General features: G+C 53.9%; 1 protein-coding gene across 2 annotated transcripts in view; it reads right to left on the minus strand.

The window, feature by feature from the left end:
- LOC134352679 (chromodomain-helicase-DNA-binding protein 8-like) overlaps positions 1-25628 on the minus strand; it is a 75981-nt gene extending 50353 nt beyond the window's left edge. Inside the window, exons 1-4 of one of the 2 annotated variants that reach the window (XM_063060058.1) lie at positions 25576-25628; positions 6348-7412; positions 5350-5691; positions 614-975 (exon numbers count right to left, since the gene is read on the minus strand). In XM_063060058.1, coding sequence (XP_062916128.1) covers positions 614-975; positions 5350-5691; positions 6348-7208 — 1565 coding nt within the window. In that variant the 5' untranslated portion in view covers positions 7209-7412; positions 25576-25628. Of the gene's footprint in view, positions 1-613; positions 976-5349; positions 5692-6347; positions 7413-13091; positions 13217-25575 lie in introns of those variants that run through there. The other variant, XM_063060057.1, reaches the window with a different exon arrangement.
- Positions 25629-26120: the final 492 nt, after the last annotated feature.

Consider the following 26120-nt stretch of genomic DNA (forward strand, 5'->3'; position numbering starts at 1 on the left):
TGGAAAGTGTATGGAGGGATATGGTCCGTTTGCAGGTCAGTGGGACTAGGCAGAAAATGGTTCGGCACAGCCAAAAAGGACCAAAAGGCCTGTTTCTGTGCTGTAGTTTCTATGGTAAGACAGCAACACGAAGAAGCCGGCTAGCCTAACCTGTCACAGAATCATACCGCACAGAAACAGACCCTTCGGCCCCACTCATCCATACTGACCTATCTGCCAGCCTTTGGCCCATATCCCTCCCAACTTTTCCGATCCATGTACCAATCCAACAGATTTCTAAAAATTTTTTTATATTTAACCACTAAGTGCGGTCATTACACTTAGGTACCACCCTCTGCGTGAAAAAGTTTCCCCCTGGGTTCCTAGTAAATCTCTCCTCCTCACTTCAAGCCTATGCTCTGTACCCTGAGAAAAATCTGTGGGCCGTCACCCTATCTGTGCCCCTCATGATTTTATACACCTCTATACAGTCACCCCTCAGACTCCTGGCAACATCCTTATAAATCTCCTCTGCACCCTTTCCAGCTCAAAGGCTTCTTTACTACACCAGGGCAACCAAGTCTCGATGTAGGGAGGTGACCAGCTGTGGGCGAGGGGTGGGGAGCGCCCTCACCTGAGTTTCGACTTGCCCTTGCCCTTGGCGGACGAGGAGGAGCCAGCTTTGGTGGCGGCGGCGGAGGAGGACCTGGACTTCTTCCCATCGGCGTCCTTGGAGCGGGAGGCCGTCTTCTTCTTGCGGCGCTTGTCCTCGCTGTCGGTGCCCAGGGCCCTGCCGCTGAGCTCGCCGTGGGCCAGCACCCGGGGGATGTTCTGCTCGCCGCGCGCCTTGGCCCGGGCAATGGCTTCCGCCACGATGCGGTTGGCTTTCTCCTGCTTCTTCTGATGCTCCAACTTCCGCTGCTGCTCGTTGACGGCCCCGCTCACCTGGGCCGTCACCACCGACACCGTGGGCACTGAGACCTGGGGCTGCACTGGCTGCAAACACAGGGCAAGAGTGTGGGGAGTGAGGGAGAGAGGACTATCTCATTATATCTTTACTTCTGCAATCCCCTTTAAACTTCCCCCTCCCTCCTTCAACCCACACCCCTTTATTTTCAATGCCTCCGAAGGAGCAAGATTCTGACCAGCTGCCTCTCACAAACTTTCTCCACCAGCCTCCTTTAGTATCGTATCTGCCTCTACCATCATCCCCAGCAGCACATTCCAGACACCCACCACTCTGTATTAAAGAAAAAATTTGCCCCACACATCTCCTTTGAACTTTCCCCCTCACCTTAAATGCATGCCCTCTAGTATTAGGTATTTCTACCCTTGGGAATAGGACACTGGCTGTCTACTCTATCTGTGCCTCTCATAGCCTTATGAAAGTCTATCGCATCTCCCCCTCAGCCTCTGCCGCGCAAGAGAAAACAAAACCAAGATTGTCCAACCTAACTCTGCCATTGACGGTCCCGAGCCTGACTGCCCGACTGCAAAAGGAGAAGGGTTGGACGTCGGGCTAACAAGTTCATCCCGCAAAAAGCCAAGAGCCACAGAAATGCCAATGGAAGGTCCAGAGACGACATTCCTTGGAGCGGAGTGACCTTCAATGGGCTGCACCAAGGGACAGTGTGAAGGACTCTGGCAGCCTATGCCCCAGTAGGGATGAGGAGCTTTAAGCTGTCCAACGTCTCCTAACACAGCTCACACCTTCTAGTCCAGGCAGCAGTCTGGTGAACCTCCTTCTGCACTTTATCCACAGCCTCTACGTGTAGGATTCCCAAACTAGGGTCCAGAGACTCCTTAATGGTACTAGTCCACTTGGCATAAGAAAGGTTGGGAACCCCTGCTCTATGCCCTTCCTATAATGGGGCAACCAGAACTGAACGCAATGCTCTATACGTGGCCCAACCAGTTTTAAAGCTGCAACATAAATTCCCAATTCTTGAACTCGATTCCTTGACTAATCAAGGCAAGCTTGCTAACAACCTTCTCTTCCACTTTATCACCCGTGTAGCCATTTGCAGGGAGCTGCGCACTCAGACCCCTAGACCCCTCTGTACGTCAAAACTGTAAAGGATCCAGCCTTCACTGTCCCTCTACACTTGATCTCCCAAAAGCTCTATCTACCATTTCTTCCCCCATATCGGCAACTGATCTACATTCAACTGTATCATTTGGCAATCTTTTACACTCTCCACCAATCTTGTGTCATCAGCAAATTTACTAACCTACCTATCCACATTTTTATCCCAGTTGCTTAACTCTATCACAAAGAGCAGTAATTCCAGTATGCATCCCCGCAGAACACCAGTCAATCACAGACCTCCAGCCAAGATAAGTCCTGTCGATCACTACCCTCTGCCTCCTGTGGGCAAGCTAATTCTGAATCCAGAGGATTCCATGCATCTCAATCTTCTGGACCAGCCTCCCATGACGGACCTTACCAAACGCTTTACTAAAGTACATGTAGACAACATTCACAACTCTACCTACATCACCTTTGTCAGCTTCTCAGAGTTACAGAAAAGTACAGCACAGAAACAGCCTATCTAGTCCATGCTTACTCCTGTTGAACTGCATCAGGACCATATCCCTCCCATTCATGTACCTATCCAAACTTCTCTTAAATGTTGAAATCAAGCTCATGTGTACGACTTGCTCTAGCAGCTCGTAGTATACTCTCACCATCCTGAGAGAAGTTTCCCCTCATGTTCTCCTTAAGTTTTTCACCTTTCGCCCTTAACCTATGACCTCCAGCTGTAGTCCCACCCAAACTCTACAGGAAAAGGCTGCTTGCATTTACCCAATCTGTACCCCTCATAATTTTATATATCTCTATCAAATCTCCCCTCAGTCTTCTACATCCTAGGGAATAAAGCTCTTACTGCTTCAATCTTCCCTTATAACTCAGGTCCTCCAGTCCTGGCAACATCCTTGTAAATTTTCTCTGTACACTTTCGACTTCATTTACATCTTTCCTGTAAGTAGGTGACCAAAACTGCACACATTACTCTAAATTAGGCCTCACAAACAACAACAATGTACTCAATGGCACTCAGTACACTGAGTGCCAAAAGTGCCAAAATCTTTCTTTATGACCCTATCTACCTGTGACACCATTTTCAACCATTATGGACCTGTATTCCCAGATCCCTTTGTTCTACTGCATTCCTCAGTGTCCTGCCGTTCACTGTGTAAGACCTACCCTGGTTAACCACATTATCATCCAGATCGTTGATATAGATGACAAACAACGATGAACCCAGCACCGATCCCTGCAGCACACAACTAGTCACAGGCCTCCAGTCAGAGAGCCAACCATCCACTACCACTTCTCCCACAAAGACCATGTCTAATCCAATTTACCTCATCTTGAACGCTGAGCAACTGAACCTTCTCGACCAACCTCAAGAAATGCCTTGCTAAATTCCATGTGGACACCTACTGCCTTGCCTTCATCAACTTTCCTGGTAACTTCCTCTAAAGATTGGTTAGACATGACATGAAGCCATGCTGACTATCTCTAATCAGTCCGTCCATCCAAATACTCAAATATCCAGTCTTTTAGAATACCTTCCAATAATGGTCCCAACAAATGATGTCAGGCTTACAAGCCTATAATTTCCTGGTTTATTTTAGAGCCTTTCTTAAACAGCAGAACAACTTTGGCTATTCTCCAATTCTCTGGTACCTTACCTATTGCTAAGGATGATTTGAATATCTCTGCTATGGCACCAGCAGTTTCTGCACTTGTCTCCCATAGTGTCCAAGGGAACACCTTGTCAGCCCCTGGGAATTTATTCACCCTAATTTACCTCAAGACAGCAAACACCTCTTCCTCTGTAATCTGTATATGGTGCATTAAGTCAATGCTGCTTTGCCTCACTTCTATAAACTCTGTGTCCATCTCCTGAGTAAATACAGACACAAAAAATTCATTTAAGATCTCCCTCATCTCTTCCTCTGGCTCCACACATGGATTATCATTCTGATCTTCCAGAGGATCAATTCTCTCACTTGCAATCCTTTAGTCATAGTCATAGTCATACTTTATTGATCCCGGGGGAAATTGGTTTTCGTTACAGTTGCACCATAAATAATAACTAATAATAAAACCACAAATAGTTAAATTGTAATATGTAAATTATGCCAGGAAATAAGTCCAGGACCAGCCTATCGGCTCAGGGTGTCTGACCCTCCAAGGGAGGAGTTATAAAGTTTAATGGCCACAGGCAGGAATGACTTCCTATGACACTCTGTGTTGCATCTCGGTGGAATGAGTCTCCGGCTGAACGTACTCCTGTGGCCAATCAGTACATTATGTAGTGGATGGGAGACATTGTCCAAGATGGCAGCAACTTGGACAGTATCCTCTTTTCAGACACCACCGTCAGAGAGTCCAGTTCCATCCCCTGAACGTATCTGTAGAATCCCTTAAGAATCTCCTTCCCCTTTGGAAGGGCAACCTCATGCCTTCTTTTAGCTCTCCTGATTTCTTTAAGTGTTCTCTTGCATTTCTTAGACTCCATAAGCACCTCATTTGTTCCTACCTGCTACGCTCTTTTTTTTCTTACCAGGGTCTCAATATCGCATGATCTGATTATTCTTGAAAAACTCAACCAAGTTAGTAAGACATGACCTGCCCCACAGAAAGCCCTGTTCCCTGTTCCTGGTTTCCTAAATGCTCATCAATCCTATCCCTACTACTGACCGGGGCCTACCGGTCTATAGTTTCCAGGACTATCACTATTTCTCTTCTTGAATAGAAGAAGAGCTTTCCTCTGGCCCTCTGGGAAAACACCTGTGACTCTCCATTAAGGCCCCAGCAATCTCCTCTCTCGCCTCTGAATAACATGGGGCGTATTCCATCTGTCCTGGAGACTAATCCACCTGAAAGATCCCCAAGATCCTCCCCGGCCACCAGCACGAGGGACCGGACACCCTGATGGGAGACTCCAGCCGACTGCAACGCCACCCAATGTACAAGCTCCAATGCACAGGTTCGCAAGAGGGCGCCCCTCGCAGTCAAGGACATCTTCGAGAGGTAGCCTCCCAGGAAGGCAGTACCCATCATTTAGAGGTTTCAACAGGTGCATTTAATGTAGAAGAAATGTACAGAGCATACATACTGAAATTCTTTTTCTTCACAGACATCCCATACCATCCGGGGCTTGTGCTCTCCTCGTTAAACATACTCAGAGTTTCAGAAACAGCTTCTTCCTCTCCACTATCAGATTTCTGAACACTATCTCACAATTCCTCTTTAGCAGCACTATTTATTGTAACCTACAGTAATTTTTAATGTGCTGCCACAGTAGGACACATTTCACGATGTACGTCAGTGATAGAAAAGCTGACCAGAGTTACCTGCTGCAGGGAGACCTGTAGTGGGACGGTCAGCCTCGGAGCCTGTGCTTGCTGGCGAACTCCCTGGGGCTGCTGTGGGGCAGCAGTGGCAGCCACAGTCACCGGCTGCTGCAGGAACATCTGGCAGGGCTGCAGCTTCTGCTGAGGGTTCTGCAGCTGCAGCTGGATGGTCACCACCTTGCCGGCTTGGCCCTTGGCCCCCTGCCCCTGCGCCAGGGCTGTCAGCTGCTGCCCCTGGATCAGGATCTTGCCGGGGAGGGTCCGCATCATCACGTGGCGCTGGCCAGGCTGGGAAGATCCAGGCGGCTGCTGCAGGACTAATGTGATCCGCTTCGGGTCACCCTGGGGAAGGGAAGGTTTATAGCGGGAGTGAGAGTGTTCGACACTTGGCACAGTCTGTGCCTGACTCAGGAGTACGTGACGGGAGCTTCACTCTGTGTGTCTGACCCCGGGAGTGTGTGATGGGACGGTGTGGAGGGAGTTTCATTCTGTGTCTGACTATGGCAGAGTGATGGAGCTTCACTGTGTGATCCCAGGAGTGTGTGTCCACTCCCAGGAGGATGTGTGATGGGACAGTGCAGGGAGAACCTCACTGTATGTCTGACCCCAGGAATGTGTGATGGGATGGAGTGGACAGAGATTCACTCTGTGATGCCGGGAGTGTGTGATGGGACGGTGTGGAGGGAGTTTCACTCTGTGTCTGACCCCGGGAGCGTGTGATGGGACGGTGTGGAGGGAGTTTCACTCTGTGTCCGACCCCGGGAGTGTGTGATGGGACAGTGTGGAGGGAGATTCACTCTGTGTCTGACCCCGGGAGCGTGTGATGGGACGGTGTGGAGGGAGTTTCACTCTGTGTCCGACCCCGGGAGTGTGTGATGGGACAGTGTGGAGGGAGATTCACTCTGTGTCTGACCCCGGGAGTGTGTGACTGGGCGGAGGGTCTGCCACTCGGAATGGGTGAGAGAGTGGTGCAGAGTCTGCTTGCCCCTGGTCCTTACCTGCGAGGCTGGCGAGGGTGCGATGGTGACGTTGGGCTTGACATTTGCGAGGGTGGCCGTTCCCTGCTGTGCTGCCACGGGCTGAAGGACCACCTGCCCCAGGGGGGCTCCGTTGGACTGGCTCTCCTGAGGCTGGCTAAGAACGTAGGGCACGGTCTGCGTGCTGGCCAGCACGGCCCCCTGTGGAACCACCACCCCTCCGTTGGGGGTGGGCTGCCCGGGAAGGGTGTAACGGATGTTGTACTGCATGGCGGGCGAGGAGGAAGAGGAGGACGAGACAGCAGTGGTGGCGGAGGAGGAGGCGGGCTGCTGCCCCTGGCCTGCGGATGGGACTGGTGCCACCTCCTTCACCTCGGTGGGCACAGAAGCAGCGGGTGAGGAGGTGGCAGGGGGGACAGCAGCGGGGATCTCCTGCTGAGAATCCTGGACCCCCATGAAGGGGTTGCCCTGACTGATGCCCTCGGGGGGCTGGGAGAAGGGGAGGAGGGCTGGCTGGGCAGGGGACGGGGAAGGGGAAGGGGTGGGAGAGGGGACAGGGGGAGGAGCTGGAGCAGCCTCCCCGGTGCCACTCTGCTGCAAGGCGTAGTCATGGTGGACCAGGTACTCGGGCTCAGGCGCGGGCGGTGCCGACGGGCTCTGTCCCCCAGTAGGGGGTTGGGCCCAGAGGGGGCCGGAGCTGGGGAACGCTGGGAAGGGAGCAGGCTGCGGGGCCGGTTCAGGGGTACCAGCCGGGAAGGGGGCCAGGCCGTCAAAACTCTCGCCCAGGTCCAGCTCGTCGGCAATGGAGCCAGCCGTCAGAGATTCCAGCCCCTCGGCAAAGAGGCCGGGGTCGTCAAACAAGTCCATGATGGGGTCCGCCATGGCTCGGGGAAGGGCGGGAGCTCCTCCTCCCACCCAGCTGGCAACGGAGGGCTGCTCTCTGTTTTCGTGTGTCTCTCTCTCTCCCCCAGATGGAAGGGAGGTCACTCGCACATCCTCTCCGCCCGTTCACTCTTGGCACAAAACGCTGGATCAGTTAACAGGGAGGTGTACAGTCTACAGATGTCTCAGTACTGGGAGGGACTCCTGTGGGGCAGAGAGGGGGAAAGATGGGAAGAGAGGAGTGAGAAAAAAGGTCAGTATCTCTACCACCTCGGCATAGCACCTGCCAGAATGCTCTCTCCCCCACCTCCCATGGCATGGTGCTCCCTCCTCCTCTTCCTCTCACCATTCAGTTCTCCCCTCAGCCAGCATTGCGCTCTCTCCCTCTCCCCTCCCCTCATGGCGTTACCTCCTTCCCCTCTCCAGACAAGGCATTAGCCCTCCCCCCAAGTACCAAGTACAGCACTTGAATCCACCTGCCCTCACATAGCATGGGATATCCTCCCCAATACCCTCTCATGGCATGAGGCTCCGTCACCCCCTCCCCACTCCCTCATACCCCATAGCACGGTAGTCGCTCCCAGCTGCCCTCCCAGAGCACAGGACTCCACCACCCCCTCCCTCCCTTTAAAACCCATGCAACAGCACTCCCTCCCCACCCCCACCCCTCTCATGGCTTGGCGCACCCACTCTCCCTCCCTCCCCACTCCCCTTCCATGGGATTCCCTCAACCCTGCACTCCCCTCCCATGGCACGGCACTCTATCCCTCATTCCCCTCCCACATTACCTGGCCCCCTCCCCCGACACAGCTTTAGCTCTCTCCCCTTAAACCCCACAGCAGGCTGCTCCATCCTCCCCCCTCCCACTGCAAAGGGCCCCCACCCCCTCAGCATGTTGTTCATAAACCCAAGACAAGGGTCTTCCTCCCCACTCCCACTGCATAGTACATTGTTGTGTCCCCTCTCCTGCCCCATGGCACACAACTCCCCTCCCACGGTATGAACCCCTCACACTACCCTCCCATGGGACTCCCTCAACACTCCACTCCCCTCTCATGGTATGGTGCTCCCCCCCATGGCACAGGGCTCCCTTCCTCCTCCCCCGACACAGCAATACTTCCCTCCCCTTAAACCACACAGCAGGGTGACCATCCTTCCCCCTCCTATTGCACGTCATTCCTTCCCCCCTCCCCTCTGCAGCCAAGGGTCTCCTCCCCAATCGCAACAGCACAATATTGCTCCCCCTCTCCTGACCCCTGGCTCACGACTCCCTCACCCCTCCCCTCCCATGGCAACATCATTCCTCCCCCTCTCCCCTCCTAAGGCATGGGTCTCCCTCCCCTTTCCCCTCCCACGTGACTCCTTCCTCGTCCCATGGCACGCTGCTCCCTCCCACGGCACGGCGTGAACTCCCCGCTCCCCTCCCACGGCACGTGGCACTCTTCTCCCCCCGCACCCACGGCTCCCTCCACAGCATGGGGCTCACTCCCTACTCCCCCCACCCATGGAACGGGGGCTGCCCCCCCACTCCCCTCCAACGGGATGCCCTCAACCCTCCACACTCCTCTCCCGCCTCACTCCCCTCCCAAATCATGTCTCCCTCTCCCTCGTTCCACAGAATGGTACTCATCCCCACTCCCCTCCTGTGGTACGGTGCTCCCTCCACCCCTCCCAACAATGCTAAATCCCCCCCCCAAACCTCGCGGCACGGTGCTGCACCTCCCCCGGCACATCTCCCTCCTCCCTTCACTCTGCTGCACATCCTTCCTTCCCTCCTAAGACAGGGGTCTCCACCCCCTCCCACGGCACGGCTCCTGTCCCTTACCCCCCAGCACGACTCACTCCCATGGCACGGTGCAAACAGCCCCCTTCCCTCCCATGGCACAGGGCTCCTTCACCCCTCCCATGGCATGACTCCCTCTCCCTCACCCCCCAGCAGGGCACAAACGCCTGGCTCGCCTCTCGCGGCATGGGCTCCTTCCCTCCCCACTCCCCCTCCATGGGATTCCCTCAACCCTCCCGTCCCACAGCATGGCACTCACTTCTCACTCCCCTTCCTCATCGTGCAAGTGGCTCCAACCCAGAGGACGGCACACCCTCCCATAGTAGAGGGTTCCCTGCTCCTCTCCCCAGCATTACATCCTCCCCTTAAACCCCACGGCGGGGTGTTTCATCTCCCCCGGCACAGGCTCCTTCCCTCCTCCACTCCACAGCACATTGTTCCTTCCCCTCCCACGGCACGATTCATTTCCCTCGGCACAAACTCCTCGCTCCCCTCCCATGGCACGGGGCTCCCTCACCCCTTTCACTCCTACAGCATGGAGCTCCCTCCTCACTCCCCTTCCACGGCACGCAACTCCTTTTCCGCATCCCCGGCATGTCGCCCCCTCTCAACAGCAAGGCACAAACTCCAGGGCACATGGGCTCCCTCACCCCACCCCTCCCTCAGCACATCATTCGTCCCCCCCATTCCCATGTACAGGGCTCCCTTCCCTCCCCCGACACAGCGTTACTTCCCTCCCCTTAAACCACAAGGCAGGGTGATCCATCCCTCCCCACCTCCCACGGCACAGGGAGCTTCCACTCCCACGGCGTATTGCTCCTTCCCCCTCCTAAGATAAGGGTCTCCCCTCCCACCATCACCGCCCCCCACAGCACATCATTGCTCCCCCTCTCCTCCCACAGCACCGGGCTCCCTCCCGGCCCGGCACGGCCTCTAACTGCACGGCGATCGCTTACCCCTCCCCTACCCTCCCACAGGAAGTCATTTGTCCACCCCCCCAACATCGCAGCGCTCCCTCACACCTCCCCCCCACAGAAAGTCATTTGTCCACCCCGCCCACGGCACAGCGCTCCCTGACACCTCCCCCCACAGAAAATCATTTGTCCACCCCCCAACATCGCAGCGCTCCCTGACACCTCCCCCCAACAGAAAGTCATTTGTCCACCCCCCCACATCACAGCACTCCCTCACACCTCCCCTCCCACAGAAAGTCATTTGTCCACCCCCCCCAAGGGATAGCGCTCCCTCACCCCTTTCCTCACACAGACAATCATTTGTCCACGCCCCCCCGCAAAGCATGGGGCTCCCTCTCCCCTCCCACCACATGGCCCAGTGCTCCATCCCCGGTCATGGTGTTATCTCCCTCTCCCGTCTGACAGCACAGCGCTCCCTCACATGGTAACTTCCCACCTGCCCCCACACAGCGCAGGTTCCTCCCCCTCCCATAGTACGTCATAGCCTCCTCTCCCTCCAAAGGCACAGTCCTCCCCCTCCCACAATACGTCATCTCCTCCTCTCCCTCCCTTGGCACGGTCCTCCCCTGCCTTCCCACAGCACTGCACATCCTGCTGTCCTCTCCTCCCACGGCACCGCACTCTCTCCTCCTCACCACCCTCACTCTTGCCATCTCTCCCTCCAACTAATCCATCCACCCTCTTCCCCCTCCCCTCCCTGCTCCGTGCCAGCAACTCTCCACTCTTCCCTGCCCCAACAACAAAACCTAGCCCTCGCCCCCTCTCCCCACCACCCTCCCTGACCTAGCCTGAATCTCCCTTGTTGCCCTTACCATTTCTGCCAGACCCTCAGTCATGACTCACCCACAACCCACCCCCTATTCCATCCCCTCAGGTCCCTCACTCGCAAACCCCGCCTACCGCTGCCCTTCCCACTCTGACCCATCCGGCCGCACACCCCTCCCTGCAGCCGATTTACCCTGTCCCTCCTCACCAGCACTGTTCACATGACCAGCCTGCACACTCCCCCCCCCCATCCTACTCACCCAGGGAGCAGCGTACAGCCCACCTCCCCCCCCAATTCCTACAGTCTCCAGCCCACCCCCACCTACGCCACTTGATGGTCCCCCATACCTCTCACTCCTTCACTCACTCTGCAGTTCCCCACCCCCCCGTCCACCTATCTCTCAACCTTCTCCCTCTCACCGACAGACCACACACACACAATCCTTCTCCCACTACAACAACATAAGTAGCAGAATTAGACCATTCGCCCATCCAGTCTGCCCCACCAACAATCAACACTTTTTTTCCAAACCCTATTCTCCCTCGTCTTCTCCACTTATCCCCCTTACCCAATCAAAAACCCATCAACCTCTGCCTTAAATACCCATATCAAGTTCCACATACATCGAGCCTTTCATTCCCAGAATCATTCACAGAACCCTCCTCTGGAGCCTCTCCAGGACCAGCACATCCTACCTCAGAAACGGGGCCCAAATCTTCTCCCAATACTGCTCGATGAACAAATTATAAAAGCTCAGCCCCACCAATACCTCTCCTGTCCTCAGAGCCTGCAGCCAGCCCACCCACCCACCCAATCCCCCACACCCTGTGTCCCCTCTCCCCCAAACCCCACCTACCCATCTCTCTCTCTCTCACACCTTCCCCACCCCACACACTCCACCCTATTTCCAACTCATTCCTTAATCACTTCCAGCAGCCAGTCATGTCCCACCGCACCTACCAACCCCCACACACTTACACCACCACACTTCCTCTCCACTTCAATGGGGCTTCGTCCTAGAACACAGATCTTCCTGTCCTCCTACTATTGTACGACACTCCCTCCAAACGGCCATAAAACCCTCACCACCACTCACACCTCACCCATCTTTATCCTCCCCTCCCCCCAGAATCACCTCCGAACCCACCAAATCCCATTCCAATAGCTCAGCTCCCTTCCCTCACCCATCCAACACTCAAAAGCTCACCCACTCAAAACACCTCTTCACCATCACCCACCTACCCCTCATCTGTTCCTTCTTCACCCCCTCCCCTTCATGAGTAATCTTCACCCACCAATCTTTTCCTCACCACCCTACCCCCTCACTTCATTCATTACCACCACACCATCCTGTCAAGACATTTGTGACACCTCCCTCCCACTATCTCCTTCCCTCCCTCTTTCACACCCTCCTACACTTCCCCAACCTCCATCCCTCTCTCTGCTCCACAATCCCACTCCTTCTGAACCCCCTTCCCCATTCATCCCATCCCCTTTCCCCAAACACCTTGTCATCCTTCTTCCTCTCCACTCCTGCACCTTCCAGCCCCCTTTCCCCATCCCTCACCCCAACTTCCTGCCCACTTCCCCATCCCTCTTCCAACTCTACCCTCCCTCACACACCCCATCTTCCTTGCCCACCCACTCATTTTCCCATCCTCCATTCCTCTCTTCCCTACCTTTATTCCCATTCCCCAGCCTTCTCCCCACTTACACATTTCTACTCCACCTTTACTCACCCTTCCACACCTCATCCCCACTTTTCAAACCCTTTCCCCATCCCTCTCTCCCCACCACCCCTTACTCCACAATTCCTCAACCTCTTCTCCATCCGAGCGCCTCTCACCTTCCCATCCACTGTCCCATCCCTTTTTCCTCCCGTTCCTCCCTATTTCCCATCCCTCCCCACTAACCCTTTCCTCTCTACCATCCCTCGCCTCCACCCTTTTACCACTTTCCCCATCCCTCATCCCTCTCCCCCACCCTTCCACCACCTTCCCCAACCCTTGTCCCTTTTGCCAACCCATCCCAACCCTCCATCCCCATTCCTCCATCCTCTTCTCCCTCCCATCCCGCTGTCCCCTTCTCGGTCCTCACTCTCCTCCCTCCTACCCACTCCCCCTCCCACCCACTCCCACTCCAGCTCCGTCTCTTCCTCGCTCCCTGCAGCAGCTGCGCCTCTCAAATCGAACCCCAGGTTTGTGGCCGGCGCTAGGCCGCAGGCCTGCCCGCCTGCCTAGCCGGCCGTGCGGAGCGGGAGGAAAGAGGAGAACGGGGTAGGTGTGGGTGATGGTGGTGTACTACAAGCCGTGGCCCGTCCCCGTTCCCCACCTCCCCAAACCCCTCGGCCATTCACTCACTCTCTCCGGGACTGCCGAGCCGCCGCACGCCGGGGGCTGGGGGGACGGCCCCGGCCGCACCGCCAAGGCGATCCACCGAACGGGCTGCTCCCGCCCTCGCCGCATCCGTCCATTGGCTGGAGGATCGACCGGAGCCGCCCGTCATTGGCCGGTGCTGTCGCGTCAATCAGGCGCCCCGGAAGCGGCGGGAGGCGGGGCGTTGGCGACGCAAAGCCAGACTGACTTGCGCGGCGTAGTTGCGGCCTGGCTGCTCCGGGTCCCATGTTACAGCCCCGCCGTTGGGGACGAGGACAGGGCGACAGGGCGACAGGGCGAGGGGCTTTCTGTGCATAAAACTCTCATTAAATGTCAAGTAAAGACTGGGCAGATTGAACCCCCAAACCCCAGCTGTCTCGCAGTGAGGGAACGGAAGCTGGAGCCAACCTGACACGAGGATAAAATGGACAATTGGGGGTTTTTTGTTGCCCAGTTTGAGAATCATTCATTGTGGAGCGGGAAGGGAGAGGAAGTGCTGTAGCACTCCTCATTAGAGACATGCACTGAGATGATGGGGAGAGGCTGCTGAGGGAGGGAGCAAATTGTACTCTGGTGTTATACAGTGACAGACCCGTCCCCACCAGAACCATACCCCAGTGACAGACCCGTCCCCACCAGAACCATACCCCAGTGACAGACCCGTCCCCACCAGAACCATACCCCAGTGACAGACCCGTCCCCACCAGAACCATACCCCAGTGACAGACCCGTCCCCACCAGAACCATACCCCAGTGACAGACCCGTCCCCACCAGAACCATACCCCAGTGACAGACCCGTCCCCACCAGAACCATACCCCAGTGACAGACCCGTCCCCACCAGAACCATACCCCAGTGACAGACCCGTCCCCACCAGAACCATACCTCAGTGTTATACAGTGACAGACCCATCTCCACTGGTCAGTACCCCAGTGTTATACAGTGACAGATCCGTCCCCACCGGTACCGTATCCCGGTGTTATACAGTGACAGACCCATCCCCACCAGTACTGTACCCCGGTGTTATACAGTGACAGATCCATCCCCACCGGTACTGTACCCCGGTGTTACAGAGTGACAGACCCATCCCCATCGGTACTGTACCCCAGAGTTATACAGTGACAGACCCGTCCCCACCGGTACTGTACCCCGGTGTTATACAGTGACAGACCCATCCCCACTGGTACCGTACTCTGATGTTATACAGTGACAAACCCATCCCCACCGGTACTGTACCCCAGTGTTATACAGTGACAGATCCGTCCCCACCGGTACTGTACCCCAGTGTTATACAATGACAGACCCGCCCCCACTGGTACTGTACCCCAGTGTTATACAGTGACAGACCCATCCCCACCAGTACTGTACCCCAGTGTTATACAGTGACAGATCCATCCCCACCGGTACTGTACCCCGGTGTTACAGAGTGACAGACCCATCCCCATCGGTACTGTACCCCAGAGTTATACAGTGACAGACCCGTCCCCACCGGTACTGTACCCCGGTGTTATACAGTGACAGACCCATCCCCACTGGTACCGTACTCTGATGTTATACAGTGACAAACCCATCCCCATCGGTACTGTACCCCAGTGTTATACAGTGACAGATCCGTCCCCACCGGTACTGTACCCCAGTGTTATACAATGACAGACCCGCCCCCCACTGGTACTGTACCCCAGTGTTATACAGTGACAGACCCATCCCCACCAGTACTGTACCCCGGTGTTATACAGTGACAGATCCATCCCCACCGGTACTGTACCCCGGTGTTACAGAGTGACAGACCCATCCCCATCGGTACTGTACCCCAGAGTTATACAGTGACAGACCCGTCCCCACCGGTACTGTACCCCAGTGTTATACAGTAATGGACAGACCTATCCCAACCGACACTGTACTCCAGTAACAGACGAACCCCCACAAGTACTGTACCCCTTCCCATTCACTCGCGGTGTAACCTCTGGAATTCTACCCTGACATATCTGTGTCCTCCAATACAAGAAATGCTCCATGAAAACACCATTCGTTCACTCCATCCTGTTCCCCATTCATCACGCCAATCGACCACACCAGCCCTCTGCCCACCTCCCTCAACGACCAGCCAACTCTCTGTCTCTGAACCCTTGGACCGAGCCTGTGGAGGAGAGAATTCCACAGGTCCACACCCGCTTTCCCCATCTCCATCCTGCACAGCTGAGATGGGGTGGGTAGCTTCCTGGTCCTAGATTCCACAGCATTGGTGGGAGGGGATGCGTGAATGGAAGCATTCTGCCTAAATTAAGTCTGGTCAGAATTTCTACGTCGTCGCTCCTCATTCTTCTCAACCCCAGAGAATACAGCACTGACCTGCTCACTCTCTCCACACCATAGAGCAGTCTGTGGGTATACTCCCCCTGTGACAAGCCCCTTCTTTCTTAGGTGGGAAGCATTTCCTGGTGTGGTCTCAGAGGGACACTGTACAGCCGCACTGGGTATCAAACCCTCAAGGATGTTGGACAATATCAACAATTCCCCATCTCAGCACAGCGTTGTTCTGCACACAACAGCCTGTTCTGGACCAACCATGCAGACCAGATGCCACGGCCGAGAAAGCTCACCAGCGCCTCGAGTTCCTCACGTGAAATTCAGCACCACTAACTTTCATCAGACAACTTCTCTGCCCAGCACAAGAAATTGCAGAGGGGGGGTAGGCCTATCACAGAAACTAGCCTCCCCTCTATACACACGAGAATGTCCGCAGATGCTGGAAATCCAAAGCAACACACACAAAATGCAGTATCTCTGAAAGTCAACATTTCAGGCTGAGACCCTTCTTCAGGACTGAGAAGGCAGGCAAAAGAAGCCAGATCATAAAAGGTTGGGTGGGGGGAGAGGGGAAGCAGGCTAGCTGGATGGTGTTGGTGAAGCCTGTTGGGTGGGAAAGGTCAAGGGCTGGAGAAGGAGGGATCTGATAGGAGAGGAGTGTGGACCATCGGAGAAAGGGAAGGAGGAGGGGGACCCAGGTAATAGGCAGGTGAGAGGAAGCGAAAGGTCGGAGTGGGGAATAGAGGGGGAGGGTGGAATTTGTTTCCCAGGTGGAGAAATTGACACTCGTGCCGTCAGTTTGGAAGGTAGCCAGGTGGAATGGAAGGTGCTGCTCTCCATCATGGCACAAGAGGAGGCCGTGGACCGACATGTCAGAACGGGGTTCGGAATCAGGGCTTGGCCACTGTAAAGTCCCACTTGTGGCAGATGATGCGGAGGTGCTTGTGGTACAGCGGCCAACATAACCAAAGACCCCCACCCAGCCCAGACATTCCCTCTTCTCCCCCTTCCATCAGGCAAAAGGTAGGAAAGATTGAGAGCACATACCAACAGACTCGAGGACAGCTTCTATCCCGCTGTTATAAGGTGCTTAAGTGGACCTATTGCATGATGTTGGCCTCACAATCTACCTTGTCCTAGTCTTTGTACCTTATTGTCTGACAGCTCTGGCGTTCCCTGGAACTACAACACGATATTTTGCATTCCGATCTTGCTTCCCCTCATGGTACCTTGATGTACTGATGTGATCAAGTGACGGCGTGCAAAAAGAAACTTTTCACTCTCAGTACACACGTCACCTCCAAGAGGACCACAACCCTGCTGTAGGGTCTGGAGGTTTGCGTGGCTCAATGACTTGGAGAGCTATGTCGGCTGGAGTCAGGGCTTAGTGCTTTGGCTCTTGGTGGGGTCACCCATGCCGAACAGGTCAAAGGGTAGAGGCCAGAGTAAGGGTGGTCCACCGGTCCTCTGGGTTCAGGGGTTCAGCTCTGGGCTAACGACCCTGACTGGTAAAAGAAAACCGTTACAGAAACAGCAATGGAGAATCCTTCTACATCTGAGCGTGACAGTATTCCCGAGTCTTCACCTGGGACAGTAGTGAAGACCGAGAGGAAGCTACTGACATGATTGAGCGCCATCAGAGACGGAGGACCTTCATTGCTGCCCTAAACACCAGCGGCGTACGGGCAGCAAGGACGTACATGAGAGAATAATAAAGCATTTATCAAGTGGGCGGCCTGAGTTTTCCTCCGTCTGTCCTGCCCTTACAGCTCCCTTCCCAAAACCTCTCACAGCAGGAGAAAGCTGCCTCACAGGGCACACCACAACCTGACACGAACTGAGACCCTCCAACCAACCTCCCAGAGAGCAGCATCTCAGTTTACTGGGGCTCGTCACGGCTGATAAAATTGGGATGGGGGAAGGGTTAAGATTTCTTCAAACCCTTCAGTACCCACAGGGCTACTTGGGACGGGGCAGAGGGGCAAAATCTGAGCCTCTGATCCCAAATGGTGAGCTTAATTCAATTGAATCAGAAGAGTTATCACTGACATACACTCAGCGATGGCTTTATTGGTAAACGTAGAAACATAGAAAATAGGTGCAGGAGTAGGCCATTCAGCCCTTCGAGCCTGCACCGCCATTCAGTATGATCATGGCTGATCATCCAACTCTGAACCCTGTACCTGCCCTCTCTCCATACCCCCTGATCCCTACAGGAGTGTAACACCATGTAGTCTTCTGCTCCCGTAGCCCATCCAAAGTTCAAGGTGTTGCATATTCAGAGCTCTTCCGCACAGCGCTGTTACAATGCGTGGTCATTTAAGTCACTGTCAGCTTGAACCAGTCTGAGCTCTCTCATTAACAAGGTGTTTTCGCCCACAGAACCTGCGTTCACTGGGTGTTTTTCTGTTTCTCGCACCACTCTCGGTAAACTCTGGAGACTGTTGTGCATGAAAACCCCAGGAGATCAGTAGCTTGCGAGATCGCCAAGCCACGCCGACTGGTGCCAACAATCATTCCACAGTCATTTCTTCCCCATTCTGATGTTTGGTCTGGACGACAACCCAACCTCTCGACCACATCTGCATGCTTTAGTACATCGAGTTGCTGCCACATGATTGGCTGATTAGATGTTTGCAATATCGAGGTGTACCTAATAAAGTGGCCGCTGGGTGTACCTGGTGAACTTTGTCATTTAGTGGTAGCAGTGCAATATAAGGGATAAAAGCTACATTAATCCACAATAAAAAAAATAAGTGAGTAAATACTGAGAAAGCAGAATAGCCAGTTAGTGTTCGAGGAGCTCAGCAAGTCAGGCAGCATGTATGGAGGAGAAGAAACAGTCAAAATAAAGGGTCTCAGCTCAAAACACCGACTTTTTATTCCCCTTCCACAGATGCTGCCTGACTCGCTGAGTTCTTCCGGTATTTTGCCTGTGTGCATGTGTGTCGCTCAAGATTTCCAGCATCTCCAGAATCTCTGATGTTAGCAAGTTAGTGTTCCTGGGTTCATGGACTGATGGCAAAGAGAAGAAGCTGTTTCTGGTGACCCCCTCCCTGATGAGAGTAATCAGAAGAGGGCATGTCCCAGAGGGTCAGGGTCCTATGTCACGGATGCCGTTTTCAAAAAGCACTGACTCTTAAAAGATGTCCTCAAGGTGAAGTTTGGATGACAATGTGCTGTCTGATTTGTCCCAGGTCGGAAAATTCTATCCCAGAGGTAGAATAGAAAGGTCAAAACAAACATGGGCAATCGCTCTCACCCCTTGGACGGAAGAGGCCCAGGAGCAGAGACCGGGGTCCAGCCTTTGCCCCAGAGACTGAAAGTGGGGCAATCGCTCTCACCCCTTGGACGGAAGAGGCCCAGGAGCAGAGACCGGGGTCCAGCCTTTGCCCCAGAGACTGAAAGTGGGGCAATCGCTCTCACCCCTTGGACGGAAGAGGCCCAGGAGCAGAGACTGGGGTCCAACTTCCTGACACAGTCGGTACCTTGAATCCCTTCCCTCTCATCCAGGACGTGCCCTCTTCTCATTACTACCATCAGAATCGGTTTCATGTCACCTGCCTATGTTGTGAAATTTGTTGTCTCTGCAACAGCATAACATTGCAATATATAATAATAGAAAAACAATTGTGACCTACAGTAAGTATATACAGTAACTAGTTAAATTAAATTTTTTAAAAGTAGTGAGGTAGTGTTCATGGGTTCAATGTCCATTCAGAAATCTGATGACTGAGGGGAAGAAGCTGTTCCTGAATCACTGAGTGTGTGCCTTCAGACTCCCGTACTCCTTCCTGATGGTAACAATGACCTGGGTGATGGGGGTCCTTAATAATGGACGCCGCCTTTCTGAGGCATTGGTCCTGGAAGATGTCCTGGACACTACGGAGGCTGGTGCCCGAGATGATTAATTTTACAACTTTCTGCAGCTTCTTTCAATCCTGTGCAGTTGCCCCCCCCCCCCATACCAAGCGGAGATGCAGCCAGGTAGAATGCTCTCCAAGGTACATCTGCAGAAACTTGTGGGTGTCTTTGATGACATAGGAAGGAGTACAGGAGCCTGAAAACACACATTCAACGATTCAGGAACAGCTTCTTCCCCTCCATCAGCTCTCTGAACTGTTCTTGAACCCATGATTGTCCTCCCCACTGTTCCTCTTTCACACATGTATTTATTTTGTTGCAATTTATAGTAATTTTTATGTTTTTGCTCTGTACCGCTGCTGCAAACAGCAGATTTTACATCTAAACCAGTGATTCTAACCCAACCTTCGCTCTAGGGGAGAGATTTCCAGACGCTCCCCCAGTTTTGGAGGGGAGGGATATCCCCTCACCTCCCTCCTGAGATTGGGGTGCTGCCCCACCTTATTCTGAAACCGTCCCTCTTACTTCCACCAACACCGTCAACCCTACTTCACCATCTTCAATAGAAATTCATCCCCCCCCCCCTTCCCCACAGCTCCAGTGAGTTTCGTCCTGAACTACCCAATCTCCTTCGGTTCTCCCTCCCCCCGCTAACCCCTCCGGAAAACCATCTCCACACAACCTCTAACGCGAACATGTCTGACCGTAAACACTCAGAGTGGAACCGTGGGCGGGGATGGCCCCACCCAGCTGCCATACAGTTACAGACAGACCATCCTCTCAACCCCGGGGGGGGGGGATCCCAACCCTTTTTCTGCCAACGGACCAGTACCGTTAAGCAAGGGTTTGTGAATCCCAGGTCGGGAACCCCTGCTCTACCCACTTCCCCCACAAATAAAGGCTGGCATTGCCCCAAGCATCCCTGCTGACCACCCCTCATCCCTGCGTTTCAACACCACGTGAACTCCCACCCCCTAAACGACTGCCCCCACGAGCGGACACTCTGACCTTTGCTGCTAGGTGCACTCAAACTGACGTCTCACCTGGTCACTAACAACCTGTGCAGGGAGCTAAGGACACGGACCCCAAGAGCCCCCACCCGTACAGCAGCACTGTTCGGGGTCCTACCATCGTCCCAAGGTGCAAACACCTCACACCTGCCGGTAACCCACTCCAGTAGAAAGCCCAACCCCCCACCAAGCAAGAGCAAAGCCCCCAAAGAGTGGCCATGATCTGCAGTCAACAAGAATTATTGTTTACCCGACAGTTCGACGTGCCACAGCCTCTCTCCCTCTCTCTCTCTCTCACTAACAAGGGACAGGGAGCTGTCACAGCGAAAGGGGAGACCAACAAGTAGTGGCCGTTGCGCGGTTACATCATTCCGAGATTCTACAATTCGGGAATCTGACTGTACCTCCAGCACTGTGCGGAAGTCCCAGGAACACACACACACACACACACACACACAGCCGGGGTGCCGGAGACTGTCACACACTACTGTATCTGACAACGTGGAGCGGAGAGCGAGTTTGTAAACCTGGATGTTGGGAATGGCGAGGGTGGAGTGCCGCGGGAGGGGTGTGGCACAGGTGGCGGCGAAGCAGTGCCAGGGTGGGGAGGTGGTGTGGGTGCAGACACACCCAGCCCTGAGACACCAGGCAAGGTCATTTCATTCCAAACAATTGATGTATTGATCATTATAGAATTTCTCTCTGGTGCTTCCCTCTCCCCTCCCCTTTTCCCAACCACGATTCCCCACTCCCTTCCCCTTTTCCCAACCACGATTCCCCTCTCCCTTCCCCTTTTCCCAACCACGATTCCCCTCTCCCTTCCCCTTTTCCCAACCACGATTCCCCGCTCCCTTCCCCTTTTCCCAACCACGATTCCCCTCTCCCTTCCCCTTTTCCCAACCACGATTCCCTGCTCCCTTCCCCTTTTCCCCACCACGATTCCCCGCTCCCTTCCCCTTTTCCCAACCACGATTCCCCTCTCCCTTCCCCTTTTCCCAACCACGATTCCCCACTCCCCTCCCCTTTTCCCAACCACGATTCCCCGCTCCCTTCCCCTTTTCCCAATCACGATTCCCCTCTCCCTTCCCCTTTTCCCAACCACGATTCCCCTCTCCCCTCCCCTTTTCCCAACCACGATTCCCCTCTCCCCTCCCCTTTTCCCAACCACGATTCCCCTCTCCCTTCCCCTTTCTCCAACCATGATTCCCCTCTCCCTTCCCCTTTTCCCAACCATGATTCTCCTCTCCCTTCCCCTTTTCCCAACTATTATGCCCCTCTCCCTTCCCCTTTTCCCAATCACGATTCCCCTCGCCCTTCCCCTTTTCCCAACCATGATTCCCCTCTCCCTTCCCCTTTTCCCAACCACGATTCCCCTCTCCCTTCCCCTTTTCCCAACCACGATTCACCTCTCCCCTCCCCTTTTCCCAACCACGATTCCCCTCTCCCTTCCCCTTTTCCCAACCACGATTCCCCGCTCCCTTCCCCTTTTCCCAACCACGATTCCCCGCTCCCTTCCCCTTTTCCCAACCACGATTCCCCTCTCCCTTCCCCTTTTCCCAACCACGATTCCCCTCTCCCTTCCCCTTTTCCCAACCACGATTCCCCGCTCCCTTCCCCTTTTCCCAACCACGATTCCCTGCTCCCTTCCCCTTTTCCCAACCACGATTCCCCGCTCCCTTCCCCTTTTCCCAACCACGATTCCCCTCTCCCTTCCCCTTTTCCCAACCACGATTCCCCGCTCCCCTCCCCTTTTCCCAACCACGATTCCCCGCTCCCTTCCCCTTTTCCCAATCACGATTCCCCTCTCCCTTCCCCTTTTCCCAATCACGATTCCCCTCTCCCTTCCCCTTTTCCCAACCACGATTCCCCTCTCCCCTCCCCTTTTCCCAACCACGATTCCCCTCTCCCCTCCCCTTTTCCCAACCACGATTCCCCTCTCCCTTCCCCTTTCTCCAACCATGATTCCCCTCTCCCTTACCCTTTTCCCAACCATGATTCCCCGCTCCCTTCCCCTTTTCCCAATCACGATTCCCCTCTCCCTTCCCCTTTTCCCAACCACGATTCCCCTCTCCCCTCCCCTTTTCCCAACCACGATTCCCCTCTCCCCTCCCCTTTTCCCAACCACGATTCCCCTCTCCCTTCCCCTTTCTCCAACCATGATTCCCCTCTCCCTTCCCCTTTTCCCAACCATGATTCTCCTCTCCCTTCCCCTTTTCCCAACTATTATGCCCCTCTCCCTTCCCCTTTTCCCAATCACGATTCCCCTCGCCCTTCCCCTTTTCCCAACCACGATTCCCCTCTCCCTTCCCCTTTTCCCAACCACGATTCCCCTCTCCCTTCCCCTTTTCCCAACCACGATTCACCTCTCCCCTCCCCTTTTCCCAACCACGATTCCCCTCTCCCTTCCCCTTTTCCCAACCACGATTCCCCTCTCCCTTCCCCTTTTCCCAACCACGATTCCCCTCTCCCTTCCCCTTTTCCCAACCACGATTCCCCTCTCCCTTCCCCTTTTCCCAACCACGATTCCCCTCTCCCTTCCCCTTTTCCCAACCACGATTCCCCGCTCCCCTCCCCTTTTCCCAACCACGATTCCCCGCTCCCTTCCCCTTTTCCCAATCACGATTCCCCTCTCCCTTCCCCTTTTCCCAACCACGATTCCCCTCTCCCCTCCCCTTTTCCCAACCACGATTCCCCTCTCCCCTCCCCTTTTCCCAACCACGATTCCCCTCTCCCTTCCCCTTTCTCCAACCATGATTCCCCTCTCCCTTCCCCTTTTCCCAACCATGATTCTCCTCTCCCTTCCCCTTTTCCCAACTATTATGCCCCTCTCCCTTCCCCTTTTCCCAATCACGATTCCCCTCGCCCTTCCCCTTTTCCCAACCACGATTCCCCTCTCCCTTCCCCTTTTCCCAACCACGATTCCCCTCTCCCTTCCCCTTTTCCCAACCACGATTCACCTCTCCCCTCCCCTTTTCCCAACCACGATTCCCCTCTCCCTTCCCCTTTTCCCAACCACGATTCCCCGCTCCCTTCCCCTTTTCCCAACCACGATTCCCCGCTCCCTTCTCCTTTTCCCAACCACGATTCCCCTCTCCCTTCCCCTTTTCCCAACCATGATTCTCCTCTCCCTTCCCCTTTTCCCAACAATGATTCCCCTCTCTCTTCCCCTTTTCTCCAACCATGATTCCCCTCTCCCTTCCCCTTTTTCCAACCATGATTCCCCTCTCCCTTCCCCTTTACTGAATTTGGGCAAATGACCACTCTTCAATTAAAGGGGAAGTAATTAAGGCAACCAGACCCCTTCAATTAAAGAGACAGCAATTAACTCCACCAAGCATAGCTGCAAAAGGAGGAGGGTTGGCCAATGGTCTAATGGGGCAAATGATCTCATCCCGTTAAAATCCAGCACTACAGAAACACATCCCTGGGAGAGGAAGGATCTGCAAAGACGGGCCACATTTGGGGACAACTTGAAAGATTGCACCAGGAGGGAGGAATCTGGTGAGCTATTGTTGGCAGCCTTTACCCCAATTGGGACAATGGGCTTATTCATAACGCCAAGTTTTTTAGAACACTTACTATCCAAGTATGTACACAGTAGACAACCCTGAGACTCGGCTTCCCACAGACAGCCAGAAAACAAAGAAACACCTCAGAAGCCGTTCAAAGAAAAACCTCAAGCACTGGACGCGCAGAAAGAACAAATCGCGCAAACGGCAAGCAGTGAGTGAAAAACACAGAATATGAAACATCAAACCACAGAATCGTTAAAACAGTGAACTAATTAGGGGAATAACGCCTCCCCCTTACAATTAAAGGGGTAGTAATCAGGGGAAATAACACTCTCTTCAATTAAAGGGTCAGAAAATTGGGGCTAAACCCATCCTCTTCTATTAAAGGGGCAGTAATTAAGGCAAATAACACCTTTAATTAAGGGTAACTATTTAAATAAATTAAAGTTGCAATTAAAGCTTCAATTAAAGGGTCATGAATGAGCACACACACTCACTCTTTCAAATAAGAGTCAATAAATTGAGGCAAATACACAACTCTATGAATTAAAGGCTCGTAAATCCAGTCCACAAAACCCTTTGAATTTAAAAAAAATCAGGATTTGGAAAAAACTGGCTCTTTAATTAAAGGGGAGGGCAAACTGGACAAAACTCCAGCCTGCTGAATTAGAGGTGCAGAAACTGAGGCAAATACACAAAGACTGAATTAGAGGAGCAGGAAATTAGGGCAAATATCAAACCCCTAAATTATAGCAGATATCCACTCCTTTAGGGGGCAGGCACAGAATTAAAGGGATACTCGGCTGCAAAAATGAGACCTTGAATTAAAGGGACAAAAAAATTAGGGTGAATATCAACCCCTTCAGTTAAAGGGTCTGAGACTAAGTCAAACATCCAGCACCATAAATTAAAGGGGCAGAAGTGTGGCAAACAACCAACTCTAAATTAAAGATTCAGAGTGGGGCACTATTTCCCACAATCTCTGATCCTTTAATTTATGGTGTTGGATTTTTTTGACTCAGATTTCACACCTAAAGGGAAGAATCTGAAGCTGAAATGTAACCCACTGAATTAAAGGTACAGATTAGGGACAAATAGCAACTCGCTGAATTAAAGAGCCAGAAACTGTGTGGGGAGTGGAAAACGCCCTGAAATTAAAGGGGTTAAAAAAGACAAACATAAAACCCCTTGAATTAAAGGGTCAGAAATTGAGGAAATAATCAACTCCCCAAATTAAAAGGTCAGAAAATCAGGACAAACATCACCTGCACCCCGAATTAAAGGGTCAAGAGTTGTGGCAAAGGTCAACACACCCCCTTTAAAATTGGGGTGAATATTGGGCAAATATCAACCTCCTGAATTAAAGGGTCAGAAGTTTGTGGCTAATACCCAACTCCCAAATTAAAGGGGCAGGACATCACACTATCAAATGCCCCACTCCCCCGATTTAAAGGGCCAAACCTCATGGCAAATATCAACATCAACACCCCCCCGCCCCGAAATTACAGTGGAAGGAAACACGGTGGATATTATCATTTGAAATTAAAATGTACAGGGCAAATTCCAACCCGCAGAAATTAAAGGAGCAGAGGTTGTGGCCGACATCCAAACACCTCCCCCAACCATTGAATTAAAGGGGTGGATACTTGGCCAATCGCACCCCTCGAGTTAAAGGGGCGGGAATTGGGGGGAGCAAGCCGGAAGTGAGCCTTTAATTATAGTAGCAGTGATGAGGCAAGCCCCTCCCTCCTTTCCCTCATCCCCTCCCTCACTCACCGCGCTCCGCCGCTCCCGTTCCGCCCTCCGCCCGCCGCCATTTTAAGATCGCCAACAACAACAACAACAACAATACCAACCCGACCCGCCCCGCGCCGCCCGCTATTGGGCACCGCACCCCATTCCCACACTTCCATTGGCCAGTGGCCTGTCCATCAGCAGCCGGCGTCCACTTCCCACCCTTCCGCCGGCGGTGCCCGCCGGTCCGCGTTTCCATTGGCTGAACTGAATGCCCATCTTTTTTCCCCTCGCGCGTTTCGTTTCCCGCCCTCTCACCTGCTAATTGTTTAGGACGCTCTCAATCGAGGTCCTCAGCTCCTATTGGTTTCTCTTGGACGTCAATCATAAAGCTGTTCCTCCCCCCTGCCGTGTTCTGACGTAGCAAGATGTCATTGGCTCTTCTATCACGCCAAACAACCAACAGACCCCACCCTCTCCACTCCGGCCCCGCCTTTCCCCTCGTCCTCCCCAGTCAGGCCTGCAGGGTTCCCCCGTACCTCAAAACTATTGGTTAGAATAAATGCCAATCTCCCTGCGGCGGCAAA

The sequence above is a fragment of the Mobula hypostoma genome, chromosome 10 (assembly GCF_963921235.1).
Source record: "Mobula hypostoma chromosome 10, sMobHyp1.1, whole genome shotgun sequence".
NCBI lineage: Eukaryota > Metazoa > Chordata > Chondrichthyes > Myliobatiformes > Myliobatidae > Mobula > Mobula hypostoma.